The following is a 12,945-nucleotide window of genomic DNA, read 5'->3' on the forward strand; positions in this document are numbered from 1 at the left end:
ACTTTTTCCCGCCTAATAAGGATAGCCTTCAGTTCCTCCTTCTCACTCGACCCTCGGTCCTCCAGTACATCCGGAAAGTTATTTGTGTCTTCCTTTGTGAAAACAGAACCAAAGTATTTGTTTAACTAGTCTGCCATTTCTTTGTTCCCCATGATAAATTCACCTGAATCCGACTGCAAGGGACCTATGTTTGTCTTCACTAATCTTTTTCTCTTCACATATCTATAGAAGCTTTTGCAGTCAGTTTTTATGTTCCCGGCAAGCTTCCTCTCGTACTCTATTTTCCCCCTCCTAATTAAACCCTTTGTCCTCCTCTGCTGAATTCTAAATTTCTCCCAGTCCTCGGGTTTGCTGCTTTTTCTGGCCAATTTATATGCCTCTTCCTTGGATCTAACACTATCCTTAATTTCCCTTGTTAGCCACGGTTGAACCACCTTCCCTGTTTTATTTTTACTCCAGATAAGGATGTACAATTGTTGAAGTTTATCATGTGATCTATAAATGTTTGCCATTGCCTATCCGCCGCCAACCTTTTAAGTATCATTTGCCAGTCTATTCTAGCCAATTCACGCCTCATGCCGTCGAAGTTAGCTTTCCTTAAGTTCAGGACCATAGTCTCTGAATTAACTGTGTCACTCACCATCTTAATAAAGAATTCTACCATATTATGGTCACTCTTCCCCAAGGGGCCTCGCACAACAAGATTGCTCATTCGTCCCTTCTCATTATACATCACCCAGTCTATGATGGCCAGCTCTCTAGTTGGTTCCTCAACATATTGGTCAAGAAAACCATCCCTAATACACTCCAGGAAATCCTCCTCCACCGCATTGCTACCTGTTTTGTTAGCCCAATCTACATGTAAATTAAAGTCGCCCATGTTAACTGCTGTACCTTTATTGCGCACATTTCTTGTTTGATGCTGTCCCCAACCTCACTACTACTGTTTGGTGGCCTGTACAAAATGCCCATCAACGTTTTCTGCCCTTTGGTATTCCGTGGCTGCACCCATAGCAGTGGCCTGGGAGCAGCGTGGAGGCATGCCACTCCAGGGAGCAGCGCAAGCTGCGACGGCAGCGAAAAGTGACATCAAGGCCCAGGTCGGTGATTGGAGCATGGGCAGACACAGCAGGAGCGGCGAGGTCAGGCGAAGGAGCGGCGAGAAACTGTGGAGGGATCTGATCGGGGCCCAGGAGAGGCGTGAGTTCGGGGGCAGGGGCCCAGGGGCAACACGGGCCAGCCCACAATGCGATATATGTGCGCACTAGGTCTGTGCAGCAGAGCTGGTCTCCTGTCATCTTGGATAATCCTTGCCATTGGATAAAGGCCTAGCTCTGTCAAGCCCGTGTGATGGCTGGTGTGTAACGGCCACCACACGTTAATAAAATCCATGCACAGGCATCTTCCATCTTTCAGGATGTAGTTCAGTATCTGGAATTTTAGATCCATCATTGGAACACCTGTGAACTTATCCTTTTTTGGCGTGGAAACAAGTCATCCTCGTTTCGAGGGACCGCCTATGAAGATGATGAGTAGGATAAAACAGGTCAACACGTGGTTGGAGAAATGGTACAAGGGCTTCAGATATCTGGGGCATTAGGAACAGTTCTGAGCAGTAGGGATCTGTTCAAGGTGGATCGATTGCACCTCAACAGAGCTGGGACCAATATCCTTGTGGGAAGGTTAACTAGTGCTGTGAAGAGAATTTCAACTAATTTGGCAAGGGGAGGAGAAAAAGGTGCGGATTACTGAGAGAGGCAAAAACATTAGTGTGAAGAATAGTTCCGAAATAGGAGGGATCAGACAGGGGGCCAATGCACACAGTCTAAGATGGGTTAGGTGTGCATGTACTTGAATGCACGGAGAAGAAATAAGGTTGAATTACTAAATAATGTTGCTGAGCTGCAGACATAAATCGTCACATGGGACTATGATATAGTAGCAATAACACAGACCTAGCTCAATGAAGAGGAGGATTGGGAACTTAATATTCCTGGTTACAAGGTATTCAGGAAAGATAGGGAAGGAAAAAAAGGAAGAGGTGGCAGTATTGATCAAATAAACTATTATAGAACTGGAGAAGGATGATGTAGTTGAGGAGTCAAGGACAGAATCTATTTGGTTAGAATTAAGGAACGATAGAGGAACTATTAAGTTACTGGGTATATACTATAGGTCAACAAATAGTGGGAAGGAGATAGAGGAGCAGATTTGCAGGCAAATATCAAAAGATGCAAGAACTAAAGAGTAGTGATAATGGTGGACTTCAATTATCCCAATATAGGGCCCAACTTTGGCCATGACTTGATCAATTTTTTTGGAGTAAGTTGGTTTTTCTGGCATGTTAGAAAATGCCATTTTCCCCCAAAAATTTGCTCCAGAGTAAGGCAGTTAGGTACAATTTTTTTTAGGTCAGTATTTTTTTCAAAAGGGGCGTTCCCAGACACTTATGACAGTTTTGGCCATTTATGCCACTTTGACCATCAAAAACGTACTCCAAATCCACTGAGGTCAGCGTATGTATCCAGCTCTAAAAAACCTTGGGGCAGTTAAGAAAAAGCAGCGCACATTTGGCAGACATTAGGGCAGAGATAAGGGAGGGAAGGGAACTGGAAAGGAGCTCAATAACCAAGCACCAAACATTAAGGAAAAGCTCAAACCATTAAAATACAATAAAAAAAAGTAGTAAATCCTATCTTATCTTTAAACTCTGCCCGGTGATTTCGGTGAACACCTCACCGAAACGCTGCAGGATATCTTTGTTATCGGAATCGGCCACAAGGGTCTTCTTCACAGGCTACTATCTGCGGATACCACAGTCACACTGCAGAAGGCCATCTCCATGAGCCAGGCATTCATGACCTCGACCTGGGCTCTAGGCGGATGACTCATCCTCAGGACTCAAACCCGGCAAGTACTGTACACAGAATGGCGTCTTTTAGAGGCTGGACTGTAGAACATGAATCTCCTCAGGGGAGAGAGAACTGGCCCATGAGTCCCTTAACTCTGAGTCCGCCGAGGGGGGCTAATCGATTAGCACCATGCTGGCGTTGCGGAGGAAACCATCGGGCACACTAGTGCCGTTTTAAGGACTATGTGCAAAGGGTGCAGCACAAAGGGCCACCTCCAGCAAATGTGTAAAAGAAATGGGACTCACCGTGTTGATGAAGAGTCTGCAGAGGGCCATGAATCCAGCGCAGATTATGAAGGAGTGGTCAGAGAGGTAGCCCAGCCCCACGATGAGGTGTACGGAATGTTTACCTGCACCACAGAATGTTCCCCATTGAGAATGGAAGTCAAAATAAACGGTGCTCCAGTCTTCATGGAGGTGGACACGAGGGCGAGCCAGTCAGTAATTAATCAAGAAGCTTTTGAGAGGCTATGGGACAATCAAGCTGAATGACCCAAGTTGGTCCTGGTCCAGGCAAAGCTGCACACCTACACCAATGAACTTATCCCAGTCGTTGATAGTGCAGATGTAAAGGTACTCCATGGCACGGTGCACAAGTTACCACTGTGGATTGTTGCAGGTGAGGGACCAATGCTACTCGGAAGAAGGTGGATGGAGAAATCCATTGGAGCTGGGAAGATTTCATCCCTCCAGCGATCGACGTCCCCCACGCTCAGAGGCAAAGCAAGCCCCCACCTGAGGTTGGATCCGGCATCAGAGAGCAGATCAGCACAGCACCCGAGGCACGTACTGCTCAGCACGACTGCATGGAGATAATCCAGCTGAGACAACCCGAACGTACCTTCCAGGCTCCAGTGGCAGGACTCCGAAGGAAGAAAATTGGATCCAGAGGTGGCTTCCCAGCTTCGGTGGAAGAACCTGGTAAGAAGAGGATCACAGCAGTCGACATCGTGGATGGAAGAAAAATGGTGCCCAAACCACGAGGAGAAGCACTGAAGGAAAAGATGGCGGCAGCCAGACCACGTGGTGCAGCGCTGAGGGAGCAACACATGGTACCAAGTGAAGAAGATGGTTGGGGTAAAGATAGCAAGGTTCTCTTAAAGGAGGCCAGCAACCCACCACACTTAAAGGGACAGTTCCACCTTCTCAATCAATGTAACAGCAACTGTGAGTTAAATGTAAAGCTTGTAATTAATGATCAGAGTTTTATACATGTAATAAGCAAAGAAAATTCATGCGATTGTGATCGGAGCTACAGTTTATCTACAATGAGCATTGAAACATTGTGCGATGCAGGATTTCAGCCGTATTCAGATAATGTAGCGGGCAAACACACATCGGGAGCACACAGGTCCAGCAGGCTAGCCAATGCTGTAGCCTGCGTCCCTGGGACCAGAGTGATGCACCACAGTGTGTGGGCACAAGCAGCTAATATAGACAAGCTGCAGAGCAAGCGATCTCAGGAGGGCAACGGCACCGGTATCGATACCCTGCTCCTGATCGGTTCCACTTCTCAGGCATCCGATAGCATCAACCGCCACGAGCCTCAAAGAGCAAACTGCGCTAAGGCGCAGCCCCCAAACCCTATCGCCACCAAGGCTACAGCCGGGAACGAAGGGTCACCCGCAACGGTTCTCCCAAATGGGACCGGGACCAGCCAGGATCCCAAACCAAATAACGCCCAGGCAAGCGAGTCAGCAGTTCCTTGTACACTGCTAGACGACTGCTCCTCAGGGAGCAGCAGCGACCTGGGGCACAAGGAAAGGACAGGGAGGTCACAGGCATCTGTGAACCTGCCCGACGCTAGGAGCAACGGCAAAGGCCCCGAGAGCAGGCAACTTGAGCCAACCGGGTTCCCACTGCCAGCACTGGGCACCGCGCCACCACCTGACTACCTGAACACCATCCAGCAGTCCTGGAACTAGCTTGTCCTCACGCACCGGTGCTGACACCTGTACTGAGTCCAAGTATGTATCAAGAATGTACCTCACCAGTCAAATGTACTTGCCTCACAACTGTACCACAAATGTAATGATGTAAATGCAATGTTTTTTCTGGACTTGAATGTATATGAATGTAACGAGCCACCGGCATAATCTATATGTGGGGGGGAGAGAATGGAGTGGTCATGGACTCTCAAACAGAAACCACCAGCACCTCTACTGCAAACGAAACACCACCTACTCACCCAAGATGGAAACAACCCTCCAAGGATCAACCAGATAGAGCTAAGCCCAGAGCACAGTCAATGTATGAAGGCGATTTGCACTAAGGACTTGGGGGAGCATGATGACATGTTTACTGCTTGTACTATTACATATGATGTGCCACCAAAGGGCACTACCATGGGAAACTTGTACACCAGCTGTATGGTCACTAAGGGGTGCCACCAGAGGTCACCACAGTGGGAAACTTGTAGCTTACCAGTACAGGTGTGCCAAGCCTAGCAAAAAAGGCAGGCCACCATGGGTGATGATCACTCGAGAGTTATATTAAATGGACTAAGGTCACTACAGCTCAAGTGCAATACCGTGCCTTGTGGAGTATCCTCTCCCCTTCCCTGGGGTCCTGACCTGCTCCCCCTGCCCAAGTTCCTGACCTTCCTCTCCCTCCACCACACCACCAGCCCCCCCCGGGTTCCTGGCGTTCTCACCCCAAAAAGTTCCTGACCTTCCCCGCACCACCGCGCCCCCCCCCCCCAGTAGATGGATCATTGTTTATGTGGGTCATGGATTGTTAACAGGTTTATTGGGGATGAAGTGAATAGTAACAGTGTCATGACTTCTGGATTTCGTCCAGTGCAATTATGTCACTTGCCACACACGCACCAATCTTTCCGAGAAATCAACCAGGTATAGGGAGCTGAGAGGGAGAATATGGTGCGGGTATCAAGGGGGTGGAGGTTGGAACAATGTGATCTGTCTTCCATTCTGGACCACATTCTTGCTCTCTTGCCTCCCTTCCCGCCCCCCCCCCCCACCAACCCCCCTTTAGACCTGGATCACGATCTTCCCCCATCCCCATTGTGCTCTCTGTGCTCTTTACCCTCCCCTCCACCCAGAGTTCTTGACCTTCTCTTCCATCAACTTCCTGACCTCTCTCCCCCGAGTTCCTAACCTCCTCTCCCCCTCCGATCCTCTCTCTCTCTCTTCCCTTTGATCTTCTCTCTTCCTCCGCCCTGCCACCAATGGATCCCCTGACCTTCTCTCGCACGGAGCCATGGAAAGCGTGGCCCAAGGTGCAGGCTTCGGTAAACAACACGCATGCTCAGCTCATAAAGGTGCTCGTGCAAATAATCTTAAATAACACTTAACTTCCCACATGCCCCCCAACTCACCCATTTCTTAAGGTTAAAATTCTGCCCATACAGTACAAAAGCAAGAAAATTATGCTAAACACTGGTTAAGCCTCAGGTGGAGTATTGTGTTCAGTTCTGGGCACCACGCTTTAGGAAGGATGCCAGGGCCTTGGAGAGGGTGCAGAAGAGATTAACTACATTGGTACCAGGGATGTGAGACTTCAGTTATGGAGAGAGACTGGTGAAGCTGGAGTTTTTATCCTTAGAGCAGAGACAGCTAAAAGGTAATTTGATCGCAGTTTCAAAATTTTGAATAGTTTTGATAGAGTAAATAAGGAGAAACTGTTTCCACTGGCAAAAGGGTTCGTAACCAGAAGACACAAAGTTATGATTGGCAAAAGAACCAGTGGCCACTTGAAGAAACATTTTTTTACAAGCAAGTTGTTGTAATCTGAAATGCATTGCTTGAAAGGGTGGCGAAAGCAGATTCAATAGTAACATTCAGAAGGGAATTAGATAAATACTTGAAGTTGAGGCGAATAATATACATTCTTATAAGGAGAGGCTAGATAAGCTATGAGGGAGAATGGAGTAGAGGGTTATACTGATAGAGTTAGATGAGGAAGGATGGGAGGAGACGAGAGTGGAGCATAAATGCCAGCATGGACTGGTTGGGCCGAATGGCCTGGTTTTGTGCCGTATATTCTATTGGGAAAGAGCGGAGGAATGGGACTAATTGGGACTAACCAAGGAGTCAGTCACGATGGGCCGAATGGCCTCCTTCTGTGTTGTATCATTCTATGACCCAGGAAAATGGGCCAAGATCGTGGTGGAATTCCCAATCCAACGCTGTAGGAACAAGAAAAGAAAAATCCAGTCCATACTTTGCAGTGTGATGGGTAATATTAATGCTCATTCAGACCACTAGATGGCGTTTCTAATTTGAAGGAAAACAAGAGACCAGCAGACTGGTTCAGTTATGTCAGTCACAGAGCCGAGATAGTACATGAGTTTGGAGAGAAGTCATTCATCATGAACTTGACTGAAATGTAACTGTACACAATGAATTACTTATATATGTAACATGTCATAAACTAAATTAAGTTAGCACAGAAGCTTCATGGAAACAAGTATTTTCTACAAGATATTTGTCCTCAGGCTCTAGTTTAGTCTGTACCTTCTGGCCCACCCCCGGATCAGTAAAGGGATGGATGGCGGGGGGGGTGGGAGGGTAACCGTGAGTCACTGTGATGTGGTCATAAGGAAAAGACAATCTCTGGAAAAATGCATTTCTTCTGCAACATTCACCAACATAGAAAAGTGTTGATAGTTATTTGGCTGACATGTTTTCAGAAGAGAGTTAGAGCTAGTTTAATACAACAGGGCTTGGGATTCATAAGCAATGTGACAGACACAGTACATTTTAAAGCTAATTGTTAAAAAAAATGAATACGCTATTTATTTCCTTTTCCAGATTATTGCAAGATTGAAATCTGGGGAATCTGTGGAAGAGGCATACTGACTGATGCTCCAGTTTTAACATGAAACAGGTTTACGAATCATGGCAAACTCAATGAAAGAACAAGAAACGACTTTTTATTAGAGGAACTCCAGCAGCGATATAATGAACCTATCTGTATAAAATTCTTCTATCTACTATGTTATCAAAGTTATTACTCAACCGCAATATCTAACATTTCAAATAAATATGGTACATTCAATTTAGATTTGAAAATATAATAGCTCGGAATCTGTGGTCAACATTAATCTCTGCTGGCCCCAAAGGGAGCTGCCCACAAAGATCTCGCCATCTCTATGGCAAGAACTTTTGTCTTTTTCAACGTGCAAGTGAGTTTAGTGCAATATAATGGCTAACTTCCAGAGCGCTCTACTATGACATCAATATGCTGTCTAAGCAGCCAATCACAATGCAGAATTCTCACAGGCAGTGAAGAAGTTGCTTTTATTCAGACTTTAAAAATTTTTTACAGAGAGCAAATCAAAGTTTGGGGATCTCACATGGGGAAAAGGTAAACCTGAAGTAAATATAAACAAACTTAAAAAAAAAATTAAACATTTTTTTTTAAGTTTCTTAACAATTTACATTTTTATTAAAAAGTTACATTTGACAGTGGCCAAAATTAAACTTAGTTTTTCAGGGCCATAACATTTGTTTAGCAGTCAATATACTATTCAAACCCCAGTTACACCCAATCCAATGAGGTCTAACATTTAATGACGGTATTTAACAGCGATATTACCGCAGAAAAGCCCCCGCTGCCACCGACTGCCGCTGAGTTTTCTGGGAAGCCTCCCCTCCGTGCCAATTTTGTGGAGGCCTCCCGCTGGCGGGGAGGGAAGACCGCTGGGAACTACCCGCTGATGTAAGCTAGCGCGCAACTGACGTAAGTGGCCACCCGCCCACCGAGCTGCCAGTGTGCTCTGGGTGGGAATCGGCAGCAACAGGGAGAAGGACCTCTGCGTGGAGGCAGGCCTAACCCCAACGGTAAATATGAAGACCTGCAAAAAAAGGTTAGTAAACTTCTTTTCTTTTTATTTCACCGCGATCCAGGTGGATGGCATCCCCTGAAGGTTTTCCAGTGGGTTTTTTTGTGTAAATTTTTATTTTTATGTGCTCCCCCTCCCTGTGCCCAACTCAATCCTCGGCGGTACTTTGCCGAGGATTGTATTTGTCGCCGAGATTGAGAGCTGCCGCCCAGATTCATGGCTTAAGTTATTTTTTTGCCATTTGGGGGGACATTCAAATACATTTTAACGAAACTCCCGCTCAAAGTACTGTCAGGTCTCTCAGCGATCCTTTGGGTGGCACTTGGGTGGAACTTAGCTTCCACCAAGTTCAGGCCCATTGTTCTCATCAGTTTCACTGATTACGCTGATTGCCGGTTACTGGGAGGCGGGGTGGTGGGGGTGTGGAGAGGGGAGTGGGGGGGGGAGTGTCCATAGCACAGCCAGTGTCGGAGCAGCAAATGACTGACCGCAATTTCAGGATTTCTGCGTTTAAATGTGTATGTGCTACATCCTGAAGTTATGTCAATTTCAAAGGGATAATAACAGCAAACACTTTAGTCCAGTATTATTACCCACCACAAATTCCGGCCCATTCTAACATTTTCGCTGACAAGTAAAACTGTGATGTTGCTGAAAGGGCTGACATAGTAATAGAAAAATATTCACAGTCTCCATGGCTTTTAGATCACAAAAATAAATATGTGAAACCAATGTAAAGTTTTGATTGACAGTCAGTGATACATTTTTAACAATGTGTTAGCATTTAAAATATTGCTTGATTCAGATTGCAATGTAAACTTCCACTAGTCACTGTTATTGCAGAAGAAATAAATCTCAATTATTTAATAAACATAATTAAACCTAGGTTCAATATATATTATTTTATTTTCAACATTAGCGGATTTATTTTATTTGCTTATTATTTAAATAAAGTAAAAAGCAACTTCAGGTCTTAAGCGACAGTCCTTTTGTCGAATTTCCTTAGAACACAATTTAACAGCCAAAACAGAATGGAAAAAATTTGTGGACACAGAGAGGTAGCTTGTGCAAACTTACACTCTATTACTTCTGGACTCAAGTCCAGTCAGAATAACATAAAGAGATATTAGGAACAGGAGGAGTTCATTCAGCCCCTCTAGCCTATTCTGCCATTGAATTCGATCGTGGCTGATCAGTACCTTAACTCCATCTATCCACCTTGGTTCCCGAACCCTTAAAACCCTTACCTAACAAAAACCTAGCAATCTCAGTTTTAAATTTTTCAATTGACCCCCAGCCTCAACAGCTTTTTGGGAGCAAGAGTTCCAGATTTCCACTACCCTTTGCGTGAAGAAATACTTTCTGACATCATCCTTGAATGGCCGAGTTCTAACTGTAAGGTTATGCCCCCTTGTTCTGGACAGCCCCACCAGAGGAAATCGTTTCTATCTCTCTATCCCATCAGATCCTTTAAAGATCTTAAACACCTCAATAAGTTCACCTATTAATCTTCTATACTCGATGGAACACAAACATAGTCTACGCAATCCATCCTCGTAATTTACCTCTTTTAGTCCCGGTATCATTCTGGTGAATCTACGCTGTGCTTGTTGAATTGTCCCTTTAAGTCACTCTGGAGTTACGTTATAGATATTTGTAAATACACCAAGACAATCAGAGCATTTTGATAGTGGAAATAACTAAGTGTTTTTTTGATTGGGAGTTTGGACATAGTTATTTACATGAGCAAAATGCTCTGATTGTCTCTGATAGGCTCTCCATGACCACTTGACCTGATTGTTAATTGGTCACCTTGGAGGATAAGACACACCCAGAAGGTTCTCTGGAATGTGAAATTAGAACTGCTCAGCCCAAGTTCTGAGTGATTTTGCAAAGTATAGTTTGAACCATTCAGACTTCAGACACCAGACAGGATAGAGCTCCCCCATCCCAGCTAAAGTTCCTGACACCCCCCAGCCCAAGTTCCTGCCACAGTAGCCTAAGTTCATCCCCCCCCCCAGCCCAAGTTCCTGCCACCGTAGCCTAAGTTCATCCCCCCCCCAGCCCAAGTTCCTGCCACCGTAGCCTAAGTTCATCCCCCCCCCCAGCCCAAGTTCCTGCCACCGTAGCCTAAGTTCATGCCCCCCCCCAGCCCAAGTTCCTGTCACCGTAGCCTAAGTTCATGCCCCCCCCAGCCCAAGTTCCTGACGCTGTAGCCTAAGTTCATGCCCCCCCAGCACAAGTTCCTTATCCCCACCCCAGCCCAAGTTCCTGACCCCCCTCAGCCCAAGTTCATGCATCTCCTGCCCAAGTTCCTGCCCCATCACAGTCCAGGTTCCTGACGTTACCCCTTCCCCTGTCCCGCACCATAGACGGGGCATTCTGTGTGGGTCACGGATTGTTAACAGGTTTATTGGGTAGGAAGTGAATAGTGACAATATCATGACTTCTGCATTTCATCCACTCCAAAGACATCCCTTGTCACACACGCACCGAGCTTTCTGAGAAATCGGGTGTGGGTGTAAAGGGGGGTTGGGTTAGAAGAACGTGATCCGTCTCCCCTGAGTTCCCTCTCCCCCACCCCCGTCTGTCTCCCCCCTCACCCAGTCTCTCTCTCAGTCTCTCCCCCCGCCCAACTCCCATCGGTCTCTCTCTCCACCCCTGCCTCTCTCTCTCCTCCCCCCCCCCCAGCCCAGTCTCTCTCCGCCCCCCAAAATCTCTCCCACAGAAGGCTGTGAAAATGTGGCACTGCTCCAAGCGGTACAGCTGCAGCTCACAATACAAGCCCGACTTCCGATGTCGGGTTCGAGGAGTCTGCACATGCGTAGGCTCGGGGGCGGAGTCCAAGGCACACAGGCGCTGAAGACGCTCAAAACACTAGTGCAAATAATAACTCTGTTTAAAAAAAAACACATAGCAGCTTCATTCTTATTCCTGGATGTGTCTCAGTGGGGATTGACAATTTAAATGGGAGTCTCTCTTTTCCATCCATGGTCCTCATTGGTCTGTTTTATTACTTAGCACAAAATCCTAATACACCACTCGCCCTTCACCCCCCCAAAAAAAACCACATCCACAGTGCAAAAAAAAATCAACATTTTAACACATGTATCGGGAGAGAATACCAGCAACAAGAGGATGTAGTCAGCAGCTGCCCTCAATTGCAGGCCAAAGATATATTCCCCATTGGATGGGGTAGGGTCGTCCAGGGCAGCATTGCCCCAAACATTGAAGCTTTTTGCCCCCAACCATACGGATTTGATATAAGGATCCATTAAAATCACCAATCCGCCTTCCCCCATCCCACACACACTGTACAAGTTGTTTTTGTACTATTCACTTCTGTTACTGCTGTGGTGACATTTCAAAATCTACCCTTTGTTAAATGCACTACTGACACAAGGTCTGACCTCTGATCTTCTAGATTATTACATGGACTGTCTGGAAAGAGTTTTTCACAGTTGCTTGCCAATGTAACTTATTATTTAAAAAAAACAATACAAGAACTGGAGATTGCTGTACACTGAGGCTGCATTAGAATCCAAACTGCCAGTACACAGATTGTGGTATTGTCCTCCACAGGATGGTTCCAGATGTTTTAGACAGACTTCAGAAAAAGCATAAAAACTATATGTCTTCACAAGGTTGATGGTATAAATGTGAGATTTTCTCATGCCTATACATAACTGTGAGGCATTAGCTATGCTGTTTGATACCTTGGAGAAACGAAACTTGAGAAAATTTTATTCCTCTTGTATTGTTATTTTATTAAAAAAATATGCACTCTCATTCACGTTGAAGTGATTTTAACTTCAAAGACTTACTCTTAAAATCAAACACAGCTCCAAGTGTTAGGTTTGCCAACTGACGGGTTTTTCAATGGTCCAACTGGATTTTTCTAACTTGATGTGTAATTGAAAGCCAGCCAGCTGGCAGCCCGAGTTTAAATGGGTTTGTGATCTGCCTTACTGTTTTCGCTATAATATCCCACTTCTAATATTTTCTTCATGTTGATTGCCCTGCAATGTCCTTGCAAGCAACAAAACACTTTCTCCTGCGCCTATAGGAACCAATGTCCTGGGGGGGTTGGGGGGGTAGTTTTTTAGTGCTGTTGAGGAGGGGTTAAACTAATATGGCAGGGGGATGGGAATCTATGCAGGGAGACAGAGGGAAGTAGAGGGGTGCAGAAGCAAAAGATAGAAAGAAGAAAAGTAAAAGTGGAGGGCAG

The 12,945-nt window shown here is 45.8% G+C and overlaps 1 protein-coding gene across 1 annotated transcript in view; it reads left to right on the forward strand.

The window, feature by feature from the left end:
• Window positions 1-9,092, forward strand: part of LOC139265678 (uncharacterized) — a 187,037-nt gene extending 177,945 nt beyond the window's left edge. The window contains exon 24 of the mRNA XM_070882902.1: window positions 7,684-9,092. Within this exon, the coding sequence (XP_070739003.1) occupies window positions 7,684-7,731 (48 nt within the window). The 3' untranslated portion in view covers window positions 7,732-9,092. The remainder of the gene's footprint in view (window positions 1-7,683) is intronic.
• The last annotated feature ends 3,853 nt before the right edge of the window (window positions 9,093-12,945 follow it).

This window comes from Pristiophorus japonicus, chromosome 1 (genome assembly GCF_044704955.1).
Source record: "Pristiophorus japonicus isolate sPriJap1 chromosome 1, sPriJap1.hap1, whole genome shotgun sequence".
NCBI classification, from domain to species: Eukaryota; Metazoa; Chordata; class Chondrichthyes; family Pristiophoridae; genus Pristiophorus; species Pristiophorus japonicus.